The sequence below is a fragment of the Trachypithecus francoisi genome, unplaced genomic scaffold (genome assembly GCF_009764315.1).
Source record: "Trachypithecus francoisi isolate TF-2019V2 unplaced genomic scaffold, Tfra_2.0 Lachesis_group17, whole genome shotgun sequence".
Taxonomy (NCBI): Eukaryota; Metazoa; Chordata; class Mammalia; order Primates; family Cercopithecidae; genus Trachypithecus; species Trachypithecus francoisi.
The window spans coordinates 63,471,598-63,495,848 of NW_022681462.1; the positions used below are offsets into that span (position 1 = coordinate 63,471,598).

General features: G+C 37.3%; 1 protein-coding gene across 7 annotated transcripts in view; it reads left to right on the plus strand.

Annotated features, from left to right (window-relative positions):
* Positions 1 to 24,251, plus strand: part of PREPL (prolyl endopeptidase like) — a 54,256-nt gene that overhangs the window by 26,194 nt on the left and 3,811 nt on the right. For 4 of the 7 annotated variants that reach the window (XM_033175825.1, XM_033175821.1, XM_033175822.1 and 1 more), the window contains 10 exons: positions 703 to 769; positions 1,326 to 1,532; positions 2,731 to 2,866; positions 6,710 to 6,926; positions 7,541 to 7,726; positions 13,726 to 13,923; positions 17,941 to 18,116; positions 20,116 to 20,332; positions 23,436 to 23,585; positions 23,996 to 24,119. In XM_033175825.1, coding sequence (XP_033031716.1) covers positions 703 to 769; positions 1,326 to 1,532; positions 2,731 to 2,866; positions 6,710 to 6,926; positions 7,541 to 7,726; positions 13,726 to 13,923; positions 17,941 to 18,116; positions 20,116 to 20,332; positions 23,436 to 23,585; positions 23,996 to 24,119 — 1,678 coding nt within the window. The remainder of the gene's footprint in view (positions 1 to 702; positions 770 to 1,325; positions 1,533 to 2,730; positions 2,867 to 6,709; positions 6,927 to 7,540; positions 7,727 to 13,725; positions 13,924 to 17,940; positions 18,117 to 20,115; positions 20,333 to 23,435; positions 23,586 to 23,995; positions 24,120 to 24,251) is intronic. The other 3 variants (XM_033175827.1, XM_033175823.1, XM_033175826.1) reach the window with 1 other exon arrangement.

Below are 24,251 nucleotides of genomic sequence, written 5' to 3' on the forward strand. Positions count from 1 at the left end.
ATAGTAGAATAGAAATAGTAGGTTAAGAATAAGGAACTCCAGGTTCAAATTATGTCACTAACAGATAATAAATGTGTTGTAAGCCACTGAAATCATATCAGCCAATCAATTACATTTAATATGTAGGCATTAGACAAGAACACTCTTTAAATTTTGGTAATAATCATTCTCTCAATTTCAAATTGTATTTGTCACCCTACAACAGATGAAATAGTTTGTGTTAAATCAAGACTGTGTATAGTTGTTGGTGACAGCATATTTTAAAGGAAAGAGTCTCAGAAAGTTATTGACTGGGTTTTCAGGCTAGTCTGAGCCACAGTTTCCTCATCTGCATCATTTTGGATTATCTTAAAGATGCCACTTGATTTCTGTTAATTGACCCCCACTGTACAGGTATCAGATGTTTCTAAAATATAGAAGTGGTTTGTACAGTTGTGAGAACTAATAGATTTTGTTATACCTTTTCTTTATTGCTTCTTGTTTATCTATTAAAAACCCGGCTAGTGGTCATGAACATATGAAAACCATATCTTATCAACTATATTGTAAAAATGGTCAATTTTATATTTCATATGTATTCATTTACTTCAACAGGTCTGTTTTTTGTAAGAGGCCTCATTTCATCTTCATCTTGAATAGTCAGACCATGAAAAGGTTAATTAAATTGTTTTTAAGTAAATTGCGTGTTTCTTTTATCATCAGGTTAAACATGGTGGTTTTGTTTATTACCAAGAAGGTTGTTGCTTGGTTCGTTCCAAAGATGAAGAAGGTACACCACAATTTTTCTTTTTACATGCTCTAATTTTCAGATTTCGTATTTTTATAGGAAATTTATTAATTTCTCAAAGATAGAGAAAAGTTTTTTTAAAGATTATTTCTGAATTTTTTAAAATGACTAGTTTTTAATCTCTGGGTTTGTGTAAGATATAGTTAGACTCAGAAGCTTTGGCAGGGAGAATGGAGACGGCATCTAGCATTTTTTGAGCATCTGCTGTGTCTTAGGTACTATGCTAGGCACTTGACATATATTATTAATTGTCATTTATATTCACTTTCTAGATTCTGTATGGTCTGTAAATACTAAACTAGACTATAACAATATCAAATAATGTCTCAGGTTGATGCACGGAATAATATTGAATAGCATAAGGTAATATTAAATAACTTACTGTCAGTTTATGTGCAAGTTAAGCTGCCATTGTTGAAAGAAGCTAGGATATGACCTCTTACAGAATGGGAATTCTAATTTAAAACATTAAAATACAGTTTTAATTTTTTAAAGTACATCCTGTGAAAGTATCACTTTCATATTTTTCTTTATGCAGCAGACAATGATAATTATGAAGTTTTATTCAATTTGGAGGAACTTAAGTTAGACCAACCCTTCATTGATTGTATCAGAGTTGCTCCAGATGAAAAATATGTGGCTGCCAAGATAAGAACTGAGGATTCTGAAGCATCTACCTGTGTAATTATAAAGCTCAGCGATCAACCTGTAATGGAAGCTTCTTTCCCAAATGTGTCCAGTTTTGGTAAGCCACCAACCAAAATAGTCCTCTGTGTTGAAAGGCAACAGTAACACTTTTGAAACCTTTTTTTTGGCCCATGTGAGTGAGGGAGAAGGTGAATGCCTGATCCACATATCCCTGTGCACTATACATCTTCCTATGTACCTCTTATTCAGGAAACCTTGCCTTATTTAACTATATATCTAGATGGGTAATTTTGAAATACTCGTGTTTTTGAAAGAGTTATAATTAGAGTCCGTGTCGTACAATACATTTTGATTTATCAGTAATTCTTTGCCAAATTATTATCTAGAATAAATTTTTACACATAAGTTGCATCTTAATATTTTATTCAACTTTAAGCTTGAATATATTTTTTCAATTTCATGTTATCTTATAGAACTGTTACAGCAAATTGCCCAAAGTCACTGCCCAAAGAACTTGGTATGTGTTAAACTAACCTATTTATCAATGGAAGCTGTGACATTTTTGGTAACAGAACTAACTTTAAATTTAGCATCAAGTGGTGCATATGTTACATTTTGTCCTCTCTTTTCATATTCTGCCATCATTTTCTCCATTGTTTAAATATTATTGCAGTGAATTGAAATTATACCCTAACTATTGAATTCTAAGACATATTTTGTACATTTTAACTTGTGAAATCACGGTGCATATTATACAATGATGATTTACAATCACTGTCAGCCAGGTGGCAGTCATGATGTAATTGTGTGCAAACTTCTGTTGACAGCTTCTGGTAGGATCAAGAATCAGCATAAAATTGTGTTTGGTAGTTGGAGATATCCTGTGGCTTGAAAGCAGACAGAGAAGGTGGTTTACATATGAGAGAAAGATGCAATATTTCTTCAAACTTACAGTTTCAAGTTGTAGACTGAAACAGAATTCACCTCCTAAAAGCAAATGTGACTTTACCAATGTATTTGCTAAATATTGAGCATTTAGCTCTTATTTAGAAACTTGAGTACCCTGAGACTGATAACTACTTGAAACCTTGGAATGGTGTAGTAGTGGTTTATTCTCAGGAAAGCTCTCTGGCTTATATACAGCACAGATTAGATACAGTCAAATATTTAGATTTCCAGGGATAAACTTGTATATGTTCTTATTGGCATTCAGAATTAGAATGTGCTATGCCTTTTTTTTTTTTTTTAATGGTATGTAGGTGATTATGTATAATTATCGCATTATTTTCTTTCAGAATGGGTAAAGGATGAGGAAGATGAAGATGTTTTATTCTACACCTTCCAGAGGAACCTTCGCTGTCATGACGTATATCGAGCCACTTTTGGTGATAACAAACGTAATGAACGTTTTTACACAGAAAAAGACCCAAGGTACTAGAGTAACATAATTAAATCTTTTTCTCCAGAACATTTCTCCATTTATTTAAAGTACTGACCTTGGTTGACTTAAAATGTTTATTTTGGTTGGAACCAGGAATAATAAGGCTAAAACGATCATTCTTTTATTAGTTGTTCGTATTCAAAATTGGAGTCTGGTAATATTCAAAATCAGAGTAAATACAAATAGGTCACCACCATTTTATTAAAAACTGAAATTGATTTTGTGAATTGCAACATAGTTCATTCATGTAAATTCATGACGACCTAGAACTGCTAGATTGTGAACAGACTGAGTCTGTTTCACCTTTGCATGTTAATTGATAAGCATGTTAATTGATAAGGGTGCCAGGTTTGTATAGTGCTATTTAGTCAGTGTCTATTGCTTAAATAAATGGTATACTTAGATAGGCATCTCTCTTTCACACTAAAACTTTACCCTTGTTCCTGATGATTGTTGAGTACCTTTTAACCATTAAATTCTTAGTAATAAATATATAGAAGAATTTAAAGTATGTGTTGTTACTAAATTATAAATTAAATTTCAAAAATGTATTATTGTGCTAGGTGAAAAAATTGAATATATGTTATGGTTTCAATTGTGTATCAAGGAAAAAAGATGCATTTTTTAGAAGATTGAAAGGAAATATACCCAAAGCACTAACAATGGTTTTTTTTTCTACTTTTCTTTTTGTGATAAGCATTATTATTTTTATAATCATAGAGAAAATACATTTTAAATTTAAAAATAAGTATCAATATAAATAATTGGAAAAAAAGATTAACATCTAGTTCTTTACATTTCTTATATTCTTTTTTTTTTTTTTTTTTTTTTTTTTTTGAGACGGAGTCTCGCTCTGTCGCCCAGGCTGGAGTGCAGTGGCCGGATCTCAGCTCACTGCAAGCTCCGCCTCCCTAGGTTCACGCCATTCTCCTGCCTCAGCCTCCCGAGTAGCTGGGACTACAGGCGCCCGCCACCTCGCCCAGCTCGTTTTTTTGTATTTTTTTAGTAGAGATGGGGTTTCACAGTGTTAGCCAGGATGGTCTCGATCTCCTGACCTCGTGATCCGCCCGTCTGGGCCTCCCAAAGTGCTGGGATTACAGGCTTGAGCCACCACGCCCGGCCACATTTCTTACATTCTTTTAGAGACATTTTACCCTAGAGCCGCTTGTGTTCTCACTTCCTGTAACCACATATCTACCAACTATTTGATCATGTAGTGATCAAATATATATAAACAAAAATATATAAAAACAGCAAAGAAAGTGTTGAAAATAAAGAGCAAAGTAGGGTAGGGGGCTTGCCCTACAATTATATATTAAAGCATATAAAGCAATAACAGTAAAAATAATAAAAATTGATAGACAAATAATAGAGCCTAGAATAAATAACTCTAAAACAGATCTTAGTATATATGAAAATTTATAGGATCAAAGGCATCACAAACTAATGAAAAATGAATGGGTGTTATTTTATAATGCAATGGGAAATATTATTGGGAAAAAAATAATTTTCATCATTGCATATGTCAGCATACATTCCTAAGAGATTTAAAGAATCCATTGAGAAAAATCATTTTTTTAATTAGATGAAAATATAAGCTTTTTACTCAGCTTGGTTGGAATATTTTTGAAACATAAAATCAATATAAGAAAGTACAAAGGGTAGTAGCAGTCTCGATTACCCAAAATATTAAACTCCAGTCAAAAACTATAAAAACTATTGTAAATAGTTAAAATCTAGATAACAAAATGGAAGAAAGTGTTTTCAACAAAAAGACAAGTTTATATTCTTAATTTTTTTTTTTTGAAATGGAGTCTCGTTCTGTTGCCCAGACTGGAGTGCAGTGTTGCGATCTCAGCTCACTGCAACCTCTGCCTCCCAGGTTCAAGCGATTCTCCTGCCTCAGCCTCCCAGGTAGCTGGGATTACAGGCACCTGCCACCATACTTGGCTAACTTTCGTATTTTTTGTGGAGATGGGGTTTCACCATGTTGGCCAGAGTGGTCTTAAACTCCTGATCTCAGGTGATCTGCCTGCTTTGGCCTCCCAAAGTGCTGGGATTACAGGTGTGAGCCACTGCACCCAGCCAATATTCTTAATTTATAAAGGACTATTTACATACTAATAATTTAAGCTACATTCCAAGTTTAAAATAGATACATTTCACAAAAGAAATACGACTGACAAATGAACATGGTAATGTGATCCAATACAGAAGAAATTTTACCAAACTATAATCAGCTGTTATTTGGGGGCACTGGGATTCTTTATATTTTTCAGTAGTTTCAGTATAAATTACTTTTATAATAAGGAAAACTAGAAATATAACATTTAAAGCCACCCAGTACGTTAGTATAGTGCTTCTAGGATATTATTTGATTATATTCATCAAGTCATAAAAATACACTTAGTTATTAAATTAGTATTTCCATTTCTAAAAATTTGTCCTGGGAAAATAATTGTGAAGATCATGGAAGGGGAAAATATCTTCATGAATATGTTCCTTGTTATGTTGTTTATTATAATGAAACATTAAAATCTAAATTTTTAAGAATTATCATATATAATATTAGGTAGCCATTAAACTGTTATAATATTAGGTAGCCATTAAAAATATAATCACAAAGACTTTCTTTTTTTTTTTTTTTTTTTTTTTTTTTTTTATTATACTTTAAGTTCTAGGGTACATGTGCATGACGTTTATATCATGTATAACTCCCCAATGCAATCCCTCCCTCCTCCCCCCTCCCCATGATAGGCCCAGTGTGTGATGTTCCCCTTCCCGAGTCCAAGTGATCTCATTGTTCAGTTCCCACCTATGAGTGAGAACATGCGGTGCTTGGTTTTCTCTTCTTGTGATGTTTGCTAAGAATGATGGTTTCCAGCTGCATCCATGTCCCTACAAAGGACGCAAACTCATCCTTTTTGATGGCTGCATAGTATTCCATGGTGTATATGTGCCAATTTTCTTAATCCAGTCTGTCACAGACGGACATTTGGGTTGATTCCAAGTCTTTGCTATTGTGAATAGTGCCGCAATAACAAACGTGTGCATGAATCACAAAGACTTTCAACTCATGTAGCGAGAAAATGGATATTATATGAAATAAGAAATACAGAATCAAAAATTGTATCTATATTATAATTACATCTATTTAAAGACATGCATGAAATATAAATATACCTTAGAAGGAAAAATATAAAAAGTAAAATAGCTATGTTAGCTGTGTTAATGTTTTAAATGTGTTACATTAGTAAGATTGTGAAGGGTTTTCTTCCTATTCTATTTTGTTGTGAAAACTGGGAGAAAGGGAAAAAAAAACCCAAGATGCATACAGAGAAAGAAGAAAATAAAAATAACTCCATGTCTCTTTTATTCCCTATTTGTGTCTCCTATAGAAATTTTATCTCCTCTCCTCAGCAAAAAGCTGTGTTATCTACTCATGTGATTGAGATATGACGTCTGTAGTTTACCTTGAAATGCATCCAAATAAAGATGGATTAATAGATGCATAGATATGTGATAAAGTAAATATAGCAAAGTGTTAGCAATGATGGAATCGAGATGGTTTTTTCAACTTTTCTGTATTTTTGAAAAACATTTATGATAAAATGTTAGAAGTAAATGATTTTGAATGCCCTTTAGGAGAAAAGGAAAAAATAATAGCTAACTGTTGAAGTTACAAGTGATATTCACTAAGGAATTATTTTTATTTCCTATCCGCATTGTAAATCAACATGTATACCGACCACCTCTGAGATACTGTCCTTAACAAGGTAGCATGCATCTGAAATAAACTGTGATCTCATGTTTCTCTCTCTCTCTCTCTCTAGCTACTTTGTTTTCCTTTATCTTACAAAAGATAGTCGTTTCCTCACCATAAATATTATGAACAAGACTACTTCTGAAGTGTGGTTGATAGATGGCCTGAGCCCTTGGGACCCACCAGTGCTTATTCAGAAGCGAATATATGGGGTCCTTTACTATGTTGAACACAGAGATGATGAATTATACATTCTCACTAATGTTGGAGAGCCTACAGAATTTAAGGTAATCCTAGATGCTCCTTGTTCCCATTTGGGCTGTTAAGAAGTGTCACACTTTGATCAACTACATTTCTTGCTCCCAGAACTCATTGTTTTATAAATTGATGCCACCTTCCTATGTTTAACCAATCCCATTTCTTTTCCCTTAGAGCTAATGCTTCTACATATTTTCATTGTGCCTAAAAAGTTAGTAAATAAAACATATTCTGTCCTGAGTTTATGTTATCAAAATCAAACTTAGTAGCTTAAAAGAGCAAACTTATAAACTTGTGATTTTATGAGTTGGCAATTTGGGTTGATCTCAGCTAGGCAGTTCTTCTGCTGGTATCAGCTAAACTCACTGATGTATCTGTAGTCAGTCAGCTAGCTGTCAGTGCCCTCACTCAAATGTCCAGTGGTTGGCTAAGCACTGGGTCATACTGTCTCGCCACCCAGCAAGCTAGTCAGGACTCATTCATATGGTGATGGTCACACTTTATCCCTGATGTAGAGTTAGTTCCTTCAGCTCTTCATAAAATAGTGAGGACTAGTATGGTCTAGTTCTCAGTGATTTCATCTCTGGATGCTGTAGCCTTCATGTTTTCTTACCTATATGTCTTCTAACTTTGTTCCATGTAGCTAATGAGAACAGCAGCTGATACCCCTGCAATTATGAATTGGGATCTATTTTTTACGATGAAGAGAAATACAAAAGTGATAGACTTGGACATGTTTAAGGATCACTGTGTTCTATTTCTGAAGCACAGCAATCTCCTTTATGTTAATGTGATTGGTCTGGCTGATGATTCAGTTCGGTCTCTAAAGGTATGTTTAATTTTCAGAAGTTAATACTATTAATCAAAATATATATGCAGTTTAGTTTAACAGAACATCACATTTTGAATAGTGGCAACAGCGTTCTTTTTCTTAAAAGGAATTTAATTTAAATGGAATTTAGCAAAGTCACTGTTGGGTTTAGGAGGGTTATCTTAGAATTACTTAGAGGATCTTGCTTTTTATGTAGTTTTACTTAAAACAGTGTCTTATGGCATGGACTTCAGAAGTAGAGTTAAGTGCTAATATTTCTCTTTCTGTATTTCTCTATACCTCATATATCTCTACAACTTTAGGTATAGCAATAACTCAGGTCAAACTTTGTAACTAGTGCCTAAACACTGACTGCTGCTCCCCCGTCCCACATCCCCAACAGGGACAATAGTGGTACCCACTGTGTTTTAGCCACTACATGCTTGTGTCTGCATCATCTCTCTGCCAGTTTTCTTATCCACGGGGAATGCAGCGAGCAAACTTTGGTTTCTTTCAATGTAGGAGTAGCAGTGATCTCCACAGCAGCACAGAAGGGTAATAGTGGCAAGACTGCTTGGCAAGCTGACTAGTTGATACTACTTGTGGCTACCAGGAAAGATAACCTGCCTTCACAAGTGAAATTCCTAAAATTGGTGAATGACAACCTTATTGCCCAGGTTTAAAGCAGCATTAACATGTGAGTTAAGGTAGTAGGCACTGAAGGAAAGAGGATGGCTTCCATTTTGTTTGATATGAAAAGAGTCATTAAGCCAGTTGATGAGAAAACAGCATAGACCACTTATATGTCCCTAACTCCAGTATTGTTAAAACTCCTGTCAAAATGCAATTTCAATCAATTCAGTGGCTTTTTATTGAACTTTTATGTGCACAATACTGTATCGGGCATTGTAGAGTCGAAAGCTGTTAAAGTAGAATATCCTAACCTTAAGGAGGATATAGTTAATCATAAGATTAGACTAGTACACAAAGGTTAAGTATATCATGGATTTAAATAAGTAATATCAAAAACATAAAGTGTGCTGTGGGGCCCAAACTAGAGAAAGAAGGTCCAGGCAAGCTTTTGGTAAAGTTGGTTGAATGTGAAATAAACCAAAGAGGAGAGAGAGGATTTTGACAGGTGGAGAGGGGATGGTATTCCAAGATGAGAAAGCCATCAAATGAAGCTCTATGCTCTGACATTCAGAAAATGTTTGGGGAACTGTTAATTGTTCTGTTTTATTAAAGCGCTATACATTTCTGGGGGATGAAGCCATGATTTGACTTTTTGTGAGTGTCAATTTGAGGAATTTATTAATAAATTATGAAAGGTAACATTTAAAGTTTTTGAGCAAGGGAATGGTTTGAGGAGTGACAGCCATATTAGGTTACACTAAACCAAAAAGAAGTAAGCGGCAGGAAGCTAGTTTTGAGATTGTTTTATTGGCATAAATAAGAAATAACAAGGACCTGAAACAACTGAAATTCTCCAGCTACTCCCTAAAATCAGAAGATCAAATGTAATGTCCAGTCTCTTAGGACACTATGTAAGTGTCCTAAAACCAAAATGGTGATTGACTTGAGGTATTTCCTTATTGTCTTCATCTGCTGGAGTGCAAAGTATTTCTTTTCACTTGCTAATTTTTAAAATTTTAATATTATTATTTTAGATAGTATTTCTTTTTTTTTAACTTTTACTTTCAGGGGTACATGTGCAGGTTGGTTTAATAGATAAATTGTGTGTCACAGGGGTTTAATATACCTATTGTTTTGTCACTCAGGTAATAAGCATAGTACACAATAGGTAGTTTTTCAGTCCTCACCCTCCTTTAACCCTCAGGTAGGCCCCAGTGTCTGTTACTCTATTCCTTGTGTCTATGTGGACTCAAATGTTTAGCTCCCACTTTTAAGTGAGAACATGTGGTGTTTGATTTTCTGTTCCTCTGTTGGCTTGCTTAGGATAATGGCCTCCAGCTTCATCCATGTTGCTGCAAAGAACATTATCTCTTTCTTTTTTACGGCTGCGTAGTATTCTGTGGTGTATCTGTACCACATTTTCTGTATCCAGTCTATCACTGATGGACATTTAGGTTGATTCCATGTCTTTGCTATTGTGATGAACATAATGTGTGCGTGTGTCTTTGTGGTAGAGCGATTTGTATTCCTTTGGTTATATACCCAATAATGGGACTGCTGAGTCAAATCATAGTTCTGTTTTACATTCTTTGAGAAATTCCCAAACTGCTTTCCACAGTGGCTGAACTTACATTTCCACTAGCAGTGTATAAGCTTTTCCTTTTTTCTACAGCCTCACCAGCATGTTATATTTTGACTTTGTAACTACAGTCATGCTAGCTGATGTGAGATGGTATCTCATTGTGGTTTTGATTTGCATTCCTCTAATGATTAGTGATGTTGAGCACTGTTTTCGTATGCTTGTTGACTGCATGTATGTCTTCTTTTAAAAATGACTGTTCATGTCCTTTGCCCACTTTTTTATGGTGGTGGGGTTTTTTTCTGTTTTTGTCTGTCTGTTTTGCTTGTTAATTTAAGTTCCTTATAAATTCTGGATACTAGACCTTTGTCAGATGCATAGTTTGTGAATATTTCCTCCCATTCTGAGGTTGTCTGTTTACTCTGTTGATAGTTTATTTTGCTGTGCAGGAGCTCTTTAGTTTCCATTTGCCGATTTTTGGTTTTGTTGCAATTGCTTTGGCATCTTTGTCATAAAATCTTTGCCCTTGTCTAGAATTATATTTCCTAGGTTTTCTTCAAGGGTTTTTATAGTCTTAGGTTTTACATTTAAGTCTTCAATTCATCTTAAGTTGATTTTTATATATGGTGTAAGGAAGGGATCCAGTTTAACATCTTCTGCCTATGGCTAACCATTTACATGTTAACTGGTGCTAAATTTAGACATTTTCAATTGGGAAACTGGTGGAGCATCTATTCTTATTTCAATCTGTATGAATAGGAATGGGAGAGGATATATAATTTCTAGCAATGCACTTGTTACAACAAAATTCTATGTCAGGAAAGTTAGAAATGTCATGTGGAGTTTACTCTGCTGTATCATTTGACTTCTAAGTAAATAATGACCTTTTATATTTTTTGTAAGTATTCTTATTTTAAAGATATGCCCCAGTTTCCATGGTTTTAAATTCCATTAGAACAAACATTATGCCTTTAATTTATTCTGTATCTTCTATCTCATTTTCTGACCCTTCCCAAATGATAGTACCTACTATGACTTGTATAATGTTCTAGTCATCATCAAGTGGAATTAAATACTACTTGATCTTTCTGGTTAGTACCTGGTATATAATAAAGAGAATTTTATAGATCAGACCATTTTTATGAACCTGGATAATATTAATTAATATCCACAGATAGTGCCATACACAAAAGACAAAATATTTAACAAAAGTGTGAGTGCGTTATAAAATATTTCTATATGTAATATCTCTGCCTAGTAGGCACTTGACTAAAAGATCTTTTTAAATTGAATCTCAGCCTGTAATCCCAGCACTTCGGGAGACCAAGGCAGGCGGATCACCTGAGGTCAGGAGTTCAGGACCACCCTGGCCAACATGGCAAAACCTTGTCTCTACTAAAAATACAAAAAATATAAAATACAAAAAATACTAAAAATACAAAAACTAGCCAGGCATGGTGGCAAGCGCCTATAGTCCCAGCTATTCTGGAGGCTGAGGCAAGAGAGTTGCTTGAACCCGGAAAGTGGAGGCTGCAGTGAGCCAAGATCAAGCCACTGCATTCCAGCCTGGGTGCAAGAGCAAGACTCTGTCTCTAAATAAATAAATAAATTCTGTCTTAGCAATAGAAATGTAAAACCCTTCACATACTCACCTCCTATCCTTGGTCATCATGCCATCAGTATTTTCTGGAAGTATTTTTTTTTTTTTTTTTTGGTCACAAAAAGAAGTTATGATATTTAATTGAGGCCAGTTGGGATGTTTTTTGCTGTATGCTAACATCAGTTTTATTTAGAGGAGGAGTCTGCATACTCAGGCCAATTTTCTTTGGGCATGTATGTCTTAATCATTCTTTTGATGAAATAACTATAGTTTGCTGTTAGAGTGCTAAAACTGAACCTGTTTCTGTCAGGTATCTAAGGAATGTCTCCCTGTCTCCTGGCCTACATACTCTCTGGTGCTGTCCATTAATATACACAGATACACTACAGGCTTATCTCAATAGGAAACTAACTTAAGATATCCTTGAGTTAGTTAATACTTATATCTGCATTAGCTGGATGAACTTTTAAAAGTCCATAGCCTTGAAACAGTTTTTATTATGATTAAAACATTAACGTTGGTCCCATTAGTTTTAGAAAAACACCAAAAATACTTTTTGATTTACTGGAACCACTTGGTCTAAAGCTAAGACAGCTTACTACATGGGTCACATAGAGACTGTCCTGAAGTCTCACCAAAGGGCAGAAAAACTTGAGCTTCCATGGGCTAAGGAACCTTGTACCCTCACTCTGAGGCCTGGTTATGAGGTTTGTAGCAGTGCTGCTTTTTTTCCCCTCTCAAGTCTCAGTTTGCTTGCTTATAACTGCTACCAGATTTCTCTATTTTTGTTTACATTTTACTCTCCAGTTATGGCTTAAATTTAAATAGACAAGTTATCCTTTAAAACAACCCTCGGGCCGGGCGCGGTGGCTCAAGCCTGTAATCCCAGCACTTTGGGAGGCCGAGACGGGCGGATCACGAGGTCAGGAGATCGAGACCATCCTGGCTAACACGGTGAAACCCCGTCTCTACTAAAATATACAAAAAATTAGCCGGGCGAGATGGCGGGCGCCTGTAGTCCCAGCTACTCGGGAGGCTGAGGCGAGAGAATGGCGTAAACCCGGGAGGCGGAGCTTGGCAGTGAGCTGAGATCCGGCCACTGCACTCCAGCCCGGGCGACAGAGCGAGACTCCGTCTCAAAAAAAAAAAAAAAAAAACAACCCTCAATGTGAGAAGCATACATTATGAACTTTTAGAGATTGCCACTAATGTGTTTCATGAAAATAGATTTTTTATTAAGAAGAAGAAATTTGCTCAGAGAACGTAAACTCTGGCTGTAGTTGCTGCATGTGGAATGGTATCCTCTTTATGCACAAATCCCCCGGCTGCCCTTTTTCAATAGTGCCCACCAGTGATGTTTCTGTGCCTCTGATTTTCTAAGGAATTTGCTCTTTCTACAATTACTCAGGAAAAGAAAGGCAATTTTCTTTTAATATTCTGCCTCTCGGTACCATTTCTAACACTCTGTCAACCTGCTTACCAGAGTTCTTTAAAAGGTGTAAGAGGGATGTTAGTGGAAGGCTTGAAGCTGGACCCTGCTGCTCTAAGAGAATAAATTTTGATTCCTTTCCTTTTTTCTTAAAGTTAAGAACTTTGAGTATAATAGCTGTGAGTCTCTCAGAGTAGATGTACCAGAAAAGGTTTTGTTCTGCACAATGGTTAGCCTAGGAGCTAAAAGTTAGAAACAAATTACAAATGCCTTAATGCTGCTGAGCCCGTTTATAGCCCTGAAATAATAACTGTCATCACTGTGGCTATCCAGGCAGCAGGGTAAGGACTGGTGGGTAAATTATGAAAAACACACTCATGTGAGGGATTTCACGTTCTTTGAGAATGGAGATCTTGGCAGTGTCGGTAGGTTCTGGAATTACTATTTGATTTGCTCTTATTCTTCCATTTTACTATTTTATTATCCAAGCTTATACCCCAAAATAAACTTTTATGTTAAAGCCAATTTCATGTAAAGCTAGAATCATAAATCATTTTCCTACAGTTTGTCTTATTTTACTGGTCATTAATGTACAATTTTGTTTTTTATTTGAAATATACTTTGTTGTGATAAAGTAATCCTTGAATGAGGCATCGTGTGGTAACAAAAAGTAAACTACATATCCACATCATCTTGTTTGGAGAAGACTTAGAAATTTAATTAATGATACTTGGTGGCCTAAATAAAGAATAAAAATAGCTGTTTTATTTCTTTAGCTCCCTCCTTGGGCCTGTGGATTCATAATGGATACAAATTCTGACCCAAAGAACTGCCCCTTTCAACTCTGCTCTCCAATACGTCCCCCAAAATATTACACGTACAAGTTTGCAGAAGGCAAACTGTTTGAGGAAACTGGGCATGAAGACCCAATCACAAAAACTAGTCGTGTTTTACGCCTAGAAGCCAAAAGCAAGGTAGGTCTTGTAATCTTCACTTTCAGCTCCCATTTACTGAAAGCATACTGTTTGCCAGATGCCATGCAATTGTTGGAGTTACATTAACACGGTTTCCTAACGTAGATTTCTTAGACCATAGTTAATACCCAAATGACTTTAGGGGTATGTGAATTTTTTTTTAACGTTAATACTCATGTTTGTTTTAACATGGATTAGAAAATTTATAGCATGTCAAGCTTTTTATTTTACATGTTGTTTATGTCTGATTTTTTGAAGTTGATTTTAAGAAAAAATTAATAGTCAGAGTTGGTATGTAGTTATGGTAAAAATTGTGAAGGTGGCTAGAGTAAACTAGACTGATACAGTCCCTGCCCTCATGGAGCTTACAGCTAGCAGGAAAGATGACATGTTTATAAAAGTCATTAATAACATACTGACTGCTGCAAAGGAGGACATACTGAGTACAGTGGGAGCATAGAGTAAAGGGATTTTACCTAGTCTAGAGAGATCAGGGAAGTTTACTCCAAGGAAGTTATGTCTCAGGTAAAGCCACTAGGATGGTTAAGAGTAAACTAGAGGCCGGGCGCGGTGGCTTAAGCCTGTAATCCCAGCACTTTGGGAGGCCGAGCCGGGCGGATCACAAGGTCAGGAGATCGAGACCATCCTGGCTAACACGGTGAAACCCCGTCTCTACTAAAAAGTACAAAAAACTAGCTGGGCGAGGTGGCAGGCGCCTGTAGTCCCAGCTACTCGGGAGGCTGAGGCAGGAGAATGGCGTGAACCCGGGAGGCGGAGCTTGCAGTGAGCTGAGATCCGGCCACTGCACTCCAGCTTGGGCGACAGAGCGAGACTCCGTCTCAAAAAAAAAAAAAAAAAAAGAGTAAACTAGAAAGGAGACAGGGGATTCCGTTTTGTACAGAGGCCCTGAATTTGGGGAGAAATTATAAAATTCAAGAAGTATAGGACTGGCCAGGTGCAGTGGCTCATGCCTGTAATCCTAATGCTTTGGGAGGTCGAGGCAGGTGGATCACAAGGTCAGGAGATTGAGACCAGCCTGGCCAACATAGTGAAACCCTGTCTCTACTAAAAATAGAAAAAATTAGCTGGGCGTGGTGGCAGGTGCCTATAATCGCAGCTACTCAGGAGGCTGAGGCAGGAGAATCCATTGAACCCAGGAGGCGAAGGTTGCAGTGAGTCAAGACCTTGCCACTGCACTCCAGCCTGGGCAACAGAGCGAGACTCCATCTCAAAAAAAAAAAAAAAAAGTGTAGGGCTAGGCACAGTGGCTCAAACTTGTAATCCCAACACTTTGGGGGGCCAAGCTGGGAGGATTACTTGAGCCCAGAAGTTAGAGACCAACCTGGGCAATATAGTGAGACATCTCTACAAAAACCAAAAATATTAGCCAGGCATGGTGGCATATGCTTGTAGTCCCTGCTTCTTGGGAAGCTGATATGGGAGGATTGCTTGAGCCCAGGAGGTTGAGGCTGCAGTGAGCTGTGATTGCGCCATTGCATTCCAGCCTAAGTGACAGAGTAAGATCCTGTCTCAGAAAAAATCAAATATAAAGGAGGCCATTATGGTCAAAATCAAGTAAAAGAGGGAAGATTGGCAGGGTGAGGAGTAGAGAGAAGAGCCATAGAAAAGGAAATAACAAATATACATATTCCAGGTATATTCAATATATAGAATTTACAAATTTGTGCAAGTAGGGAACAAATTAATGTATAAACTATAGCCTTGAATTTAAGGAGTCATCAGACTTTAGCATATCATATATCAGATAATTTCACCTGTGCTGACACAATGAATTACAACACAAGCCTTTTATTCTTAGGAATTTTTTTCTTTAATTCATTTATTTTTCTCTGAAAATCTTTAAATATTAGTATTTTTATATTACAAAAGCAATACATGCTTGTTGAAACAGATGCAAAAATACAGAACAAATAAATCTTAAATGACTGCTTCTCAGTACCATTTGCTTGCTGCACCTCTTAGAAATAATCATTATGGGCGGGCGCAGTAGCTCACGCCTGTAATCCCAGCACTTTGGGAGACTGAGGTGGGCGTATCATGAGGTCGGTAGATCGAGACCATCCTGGCTAACACGGTGAAACCCCGTCTCTACTAAAAATACAAAAAATTAACCGGGCGTGGTGGTGGACGCCTGTAGTCCCAGCTACTCGGGAGGCTGAGGCAGGAGAATGGCATGAACCCGGGAGGCAGAGCTTGCAGTGAACCGAGATCGCACCACTGCACTTCAGCTCTGGGCAACAGAGCAAGACTCTGTCTCAAAAAAAAAAAGAAATAATCATTGTTAGCCACTTAGTGTATTATCTTTTAGATAAGGTTTTGTTTGGTTTTACAAACATGGAATTATACTTGTCTATCAAAATGTTGTAACTCTTGGACCCGAAATGGAAAGAACAGTTAAGCACCATGTTCTTGGAGAGCCAAGAGGGGAAAAGAGAAGCAGCTGCTAAATGGAAGCTGCTGTACATTTCCACAGGCATTTTAGTACTGCTGGCAAACCCAGATCCAGCCCATCACAGGACTAGCTACTATTTTACCTCTTCCTTTCAAAAGTTTTCAACAAGCAAGTTTTTCTGATTGTATAATTGAAGTTGGGAAAGAGGTGGGGGGCAAAAGACCCATATTGTTTTATAGAAATTAATCTACATCAAGTTTTATAAAAGTGAATCTTACTAAAAGTGAAAGTTAACAATGTCATAACAACGTGGGTATTTTAAAGAAGAATGAGAGGAGGATTTCCTCCTTATTTGATAATATTTTGATGTCTCCAGTTTTTGCCCCAAAGTGAAGTTTTCAAAATAAGAGTGAAAATATGGAGAGTGGCTTGGTTATATTATTTATTTTCTTTATGTAAACTAGTGCTAGTTCATTAGTTTAAGCAGGGTGAAAACCAATTTATCTTTTTTCTGTGGAAGGTAGATCAGAGTTAGTTCTTTTGTCTGTTCAGAGACTGCCTAGTTTCAGTCAACTGGAATTGATGAGTTTGAGCTACATTAGGGGATGCTTACATAGCCTACAAGTAACTTAGTAACTCTACAAATAATTTAACTTACTTTAACCCTATAAAGAATTTTACCTAAAAATTTTAAAAGCACTTTAAATTTTTTTTATTTATTTTATTTTTATTTATTTATTTATTTATTTTTTGAGACAGAGTCTTGCTTTGTCACCCAGGCTAGAGTGCAGTGGCATGATGTCCGCTCACTGCAAGCTCCGCCCCCTGGGTTCATGCGATTCTCCTGCCTCAGCCTCCCGAGTAGCTGGGACTACAGGCTCCCACCACCGCACCCAGTTAATTTTTTTGTATTTTTCTTAGAGACAGGGTTTCACCATATTTGCCAGGATGGTCTCGATCTCCTGACCTAGTGATCTGCCCGCCTTGGCCTCCCAAAGTGCTAGGATTTACAGGCGAGAGCTACCACGCCTGGCCTAAATTTTTTTTAAATAAAGTTAAACGGGCCTTTGAAGAGGATTGTGGTAGTTATCAGTAACGTCAGTAAGATTTCAAGTCTTAATGGTTGAGAATTCTGACTACAGAGGATAAAAAATTGAGTATCTACAAATATGCTGACTAAAGTCAGATACTCAAAAGTGAGAAATGCCAATATCTAGCTCTAGGCGTAGGAAGAATGCTATACTAGGAATTCTAACCTTAGTAAGTATTTTGGTTTCATCTGAAAATTTAAAATTAGAGTTATAGTGGGTGGTGAAGAACTCTTTAAAATTACATTATTGTCATGAAAAGCTGCATTTAATAAAATGTTTTCAGGCCAATCTTGCTGCACTTTTCTGGTTAATACTGTAGGACAGCAAGGTAGCTGAAACCAAAAGCCATGATGTATTTTTAGAGACCATCATTCTTTTACTTAAACAAATTTGTGCTCAATATCAATAGGTAGCACGTAAGTGGGGACACTGCACCTCAATGTATTTTAAATTGGGATAAAATGTTATTATAAAAGACTCTTCTTTACATACATAGTACTTCTTCATTTCTAGGATGGAAAATTAGTGCCAATGACTGTTTTCCACAAAACTGACTCTGAGGACTTGCAGAAGAAACCTCTCTTGATACATGTATATGGAGCTTATGGAATGGATTTGAAAATGAATTTCAGGCCTGAGAGGCGGGTCCTGGTGGATGATGGATGGATATTAGCATACTGCCATGTTCGGTGAGTCAGTATATTTTACCTGGCATGTAAGTGCTAGACCATTGTGACAGATGTCAAGAATAGCAATGTATCAGGGAACAAAAACTTATTTAATATTTTCATTTTTATTACTCAATTTATGTATTCCTAAACCAGTGCTGGTAAAACTTGATTCTGTAACAGATTAGTTGATCCAAAAAGCAAAAGGGTTGGTTGTTAGGATTTTTGCATAGATGTACCAGACTCTATACTTATTTAGTAACATTATTATTGCCATTCAGTTCTGAATTTAGGTTTAAGTAGCCTCTAAATCTGAACTCCTGTTTTCCATTTAATTTCCATTTAACTTCCATTGTATTTCAGCTGTTTTCAAGAAACAAATATTATTTTGTATTTCTGCTTAAAATTCTCCACCTCCCCATTTCTAGAACAAAGTCCAGATTCCCCAGTATAATACTCCTAATGGTCTAACTGATCTTTGTACTGGCATTTATCATCATATCCTTTTGTTTTTTGAGACAGAGTTTTGTTTTGTCACCCAGGATGGAGTGCAGTGGCATAATCTCAGCTCACTGCAACCTCTGCCTGCCAGGTTCAAGCGATTCTCATGCGTCAGGCTCCTGAGTAGCTGGAACTACAGGCGCACACCACCACGCCGTCTGACTTTTTTTTTTTTTTTGAGATGGAGTCTCGCTCTGTCGCCCAGGCTGGAGTGCAGTGGCGTGATCTTGGCTCACTGCAACCTCTGCCTCCAGCGTTCAAGTGATTCTCCTGCCTCAGCCTCCCGAGTAGCTGGGATTACAGGTGCCTGCCACAACTCCCAACTAATTTTTGTATTTTTAGTAGAGACAGGGTTTCACCATGTTGACCAGACTGGTCCCGAACTCCTGACCTCAAGTGATCCACCCGCCTCAGCCTCCCAAAGTACTGGGATTACAGTCATGAGCCACCGCACCAGCCTGATTTTTTTGTATTTTAGTAGAGACAGGGTTTTACCATGTTGCCCAGGCTGATCTCGAACTCCTGAGCTCAGGCAGTCCGCCCACCTTGGCCTTCCAAAGTCATGTCCTTTCATTTTATTTATTTTGTCTTTTTTTTTTTTGAGACGGAGTCTCAGTCTGTCTCCCAGGCTGGAGTGCAGTGGCACGATCTCCGCTCACTGCAACCTCTGCCTCCCAGGTTCAAGTAATTCTCCTGCCTCAGCCTCGTGAGTAGTTGGGATTATAGGCGCACACCATCACACCCAGCTAATTTTTTGTATTTTTAGGAGAGACGGTTGGTCAGTCTGGTCTCAAACTCCTGACCTCAAGTGATCTTCCCACCTCAGCCTCCCAACGTGCTGGGATTACAGGCATGAGGCACTGTGCCCAGCCCCCGAAGTCATGTCTTTTAAATGACATGCTCTGTCACCTCCTTGCCCTTATACACGCTGTGTTGTATCTGTGTCTTAATGCCTTTTCTTTGCCCTCTGGAAACTCAAATTTTTCCTTCACAACTCAATTTAGGTATCATCTCCATAAAAGCATTTGTGTTCCTGACTCGTATTTGTACCCCTCACCTGGCAGATGGATATTCTTTCCTCTGCTCCTGTAATACCTTAAATACACTTGTGTTACAGCAGTGACCACATTGCTGGGTAAGTCATTGTTTTCTTACCCCACAAAATTACTATCTTCTCCAGGGTAGGAGATTTTCGTTTGTTTCTACTTTTAAGGTCTGTACTTAATCCCTAATAAATGGGCAGGCACTCAAAACCTATTTGTTGAATCAATTCTGGATTGCCTATATCAGAAGTTGGCAAACCTTTTTCTCTAAAGAGCTACATAGTCACATTTTAGGCTTTGCAGGCCACATACAGTTTGTGTTGCACATTCCTTGTTTTCACCCAACCTTTAAAAAGCAAAAACCAGTCTTAGCTCCAGGGCCACACAAAAACAGGCCTCCGGGTATAGTTTACTGACCCCAGCCTACATCATTAACGTTTTTTTTCCACTAAAACTTTTTTGCCCTTCAATTTCAGGGGTGGTGGTGAGTTAGGCCTCCAGTGGCACGCTGATGGCCGCCTAACTAAAAAACTCAATGGCCTTGCTGACTTAGAGGCTTGTATTAAGACGCTTCATGGCCAAGGCTTTTCTCAGCCAAGTCTAACAACCCTGACTGCTTTCAGTGCTGGAGGGGTGCTTGCGGGAGCATTGTGTAATTCTAATCCAGAGCTGCTGAGAGCAGTGACTTTGGAGGTGAGTACACTCTGTCTGTACTGTTTATGGAATGGGGGAGGTGTGAAGCCATAGGCTACTCTAAGAAAAAAAATTTTGTCCTGGCGCAGTGGTTCATGCCTGTAATTCCAGCAGTTTGGGAAGCTGAGGTAGGCAGATTGCTTTCCAGGAGTTCAAGACCAGCCTAGGCAACATGGTGGGACCCTGTCTCTGCAAGAAATAAAATAAATAAATAATAAAAATTTAAAAAAAACAACTACCCAGGCTTGGTGGTGGCGCATACCTGTAGTATGTGGGAGGCTACTTGGGAGGCTGAGGTAAGAGGATCGCTTGAGAGGTTGAGGCTGCAGTGAACCACTGTACTCAAGCCTGAGCAACAGAATAAGACTCCGTATGAAAAAAAGGAAAGAAAAACATTTCTGTTACAGTTTTACCATAGCATAGGAGTATAATAAAGCTTTTAAGTTTTAAACTCAGAATTATAGCTTGAGGAGAACTTCTAAAGTTATTTTAATCCAACTATTAACCCTTATTCTTCTCTGACAGTGTTATTTATTATTTTTAAGGATTTCCACTGAAAGATATTAATGGCTATTTCCATTGCTCATTTGTATTTGTAAGCACCTTTAGAATTAGTGAAAAAGCGCTGAAGCATATATGAGTCCCAGTTGAGAAAGCCAGGCAGAGCATGCTGTGACTCTGGAAGGCACTGAGTCCTTTGGCTCCTGGTCACCTTGATAGGCTACTGCCCATCAACATTTCAGTCCTAGATTTATAGGCTCTTTATTTTTAGATAGTCCATTCTTAATGGTCGTTTGGGCATAGTTTTTCTGTACTTTAATTGAAATATCTTACCCTGTTCTGAAAATGATTATCTTTTCCCAGTGTCAAAAATTATGAAGTAACATTATAGCAGTTGGTTTCACTGCTATCATTCTCCTACTTCCTGGTTAGATACTCCTGTGACTGAGATGGGAGAGAGTAAATTATTTTCAGGATTTTTTATTTTGAGTTTGGGGAGTTTATACTGTGGGTTTGTAAATAAGTGTTAAATAGTAGTAGTCATCTGTAAGTCTATTTTTTAAAAACAGAAAAATGTGGAGAAAAAAGAAACCTATGCACAAAGATAATGCAGAATTATTTATAGTTTAAAGAAAAAGCAACTAGCTTTTTACTTTTAGAAATTTAAAGGGAAATAATGAGAAGGATATTTATCCTAGGTTGCTTATTATAGCAAAGAATAGGAGACAACCTTTTATACATATATAAGTCAAAATTCTTAATTATAAGCACCAAAAATCAACCCTGACTAATTTAAGCAGAAAAAGGATTAAAGGGCATTAGGAAAATGTAGGTATGTTCAGACCAGTATTAGAGGCTACACAGCCAGAGGTATAGAATTGGCCCAATGAAATTATCACTGCCACCTCTGCCAAGCACAAATCACCTCACACTGCCAGTGCAACTTCTAGAGCTGGATATAGCTGTGGCACTTTTGCCAGAATAAATTATCTGTGATCACTGCTTCTTTGAATCACTGACTTCCCATGCAGAGTGTAGAGCACATGTGTCTGGTTGATAGACCCAAGTCACACATGGGTCACACAGCCACTCCCAAGCTGCAGGGAAAAATGGGAAAGAGAATGTCTAGCACTTAATACCTCTACAGTGAGAGGTAGGCTCTAGCTGACAAGGTCGGAGGTTTTTCAAATGCATTGGCGCACGAACACAGCTCACTACAGCCTTGACCTCTGGGGCTCAGGTGATCCTCCCACCTCAGCCTCCTGAGTATCTGGGACTACAGGCATGTGCCACCATGCCCTGCTAATTTTTGTGGTTTGTTGTTGTAGAGATGGGGTTTTACCATGTTGTCAGGCTAGTTTCAAACTCCTGGGCTCAAGTGATTTGCTCACCTCAGCCTCCCAACGTGCTGGGATTACAGGCATGAGCCACCATGTGCGACCCAGCCTTCGTTTTACTAAATTTTGTAACACTAATTATAAGCCAATGGGTTGTTTTTTCTTTCACCTGGATATTTTCCAGAGTTTTTTTACTTAGCGTTTTTTACTTTTAATATAAAATGTCCAACTGGTGAAAGAGACTTTATTCCTTGTTGTGTGTTTTTTTTTTTCATTTAAAAGTTTTTAATTATGGTAAAATACCATAAAATTTACCATCTCAACCATTTTTAAGTGAATAGTTCAGTAGTGGTAAGTGCATTCATATGCTTATGCAATCAATCTCCAGAACTCGTTTTTCATCTTACGAAACTGAAACCCTGCACCGATTAAACAGCTCTCCATTTGCTTCTTCCCACAACCTCTTGTCTCTGTGAATTTGACTACTCAAGCACCTCACATAGGTGGAATCATACAAAATACACCTTTTTGTGACTGGTTTATTTCACTTTTATATCCTTGAGGTTTATATCCTTGAGGTTCATCCATATTGTAGCATGTATCAGAATTTTATTCCTTTTTAAGGCTGAATAATATTCCATGTAATATTGTGTGTGTATACCACATTTTGCTTGTTCATTCTTCGGTTAATGGACACTTGAGTTGCTTCCACCTTTTGGCTGTTGTGAATATGCTGCTGTGAACATAGGTATAGAGATCTCTTTAAGACCCTGCTTTCAGTTTTGGGGATTATATGCCAGGAGTGGAATTGCTGGATCCTATGGTAATCTTACGCTTAACTTTTTGATGAACCACCATACTGTTTTCCATAGCAGCTGCCCCATTTTACATTCCAACCACCAGAGTATCAGGTTTCTCCACATCATTGCCAATACTTTTTTTTTTTTAATGACTAACCATCCTAATTGGTATGAGACAGTAGCATGTATTGCTTTTATATAAGCAATAAAAGGTACTAAGCTAAAAATAAATATTGTGAAATTAGAAGATAAACCATTTCTTGTTATATAAGTATCATGTAAGGAGTCTGAAGACTGTAAAAGTAGGTTATAAATTACAGGCCCTGGTTAAGGACTGAGTATTCTAGCTCCTGGGAATCTACATGGCTTCTTTTCTCTCATATCAGTGTATATATTCATAAAATATAATGTTTTTCTGAAACTCACTTACCAACCTCTTACTTGAAGTTTCTTTGCTTTTTTTAGGCACCTTTCTTGGATGTTCTCAACACCATGATGGACACTACACTTCCTCTGACATTAGAAGAATTAGAAGAATGGGGGAATCCTTCATCTGATGAAAAACACAAGAACTACATAAAACGTTACTGTCCCTATCAAAACATTAAACCTCAGGTACAATTGTGTTAGACTATCCTGAATTTACATAGAAGATAATAAAAAAAAAAAAAAACTTATCCCAGCTGAAGCAAAAATAGTAGGAGCTTTAGAGATGTTTCTACTTTTGATGCCCAGATATCTTCAGCACCATCTCTGCTCATGTTCCATGTTTAATACCTTAGGGGAATAGACTTATCATCATGCCTTAATTACTAAATTAGCTAAGGTCCTTTAGTCAAGAAAAGGCTATTCCAGATAACAAGTAGTCTACTACTATAATACTGAGGCTCTCTCAAGATAGCAAGTGAGAAAAAGCATAGAGCACTTAGAGGGAAAAATTGGAGGTAATTATTTTTCATGGTCTCTATAGTGGAAAGGGACCATAAGAAATAATGTAAACTCTTTGTGCGTGTATTTTCTTTCAGCATTATCCTTCAGTTCACATAACGGCGTATGAAAACGATGAACGTGTACCTCTGAAAGGAATTGTAAGCTATACTGAGAAACTCAAGGAAGCCATCTCGGAGCATGCTAAGGACACAGGTGAAGGTAGGAGACCCCCTAGAAGCAGGGATCATGGTCAGGCTACTACACACAGCACACTGGCTCAGAGGAATATATTTCAGTCTGCAGCCAAATCATCTGCCCAGGATTTAGGGCAAACAATTATTTTTCTATGTT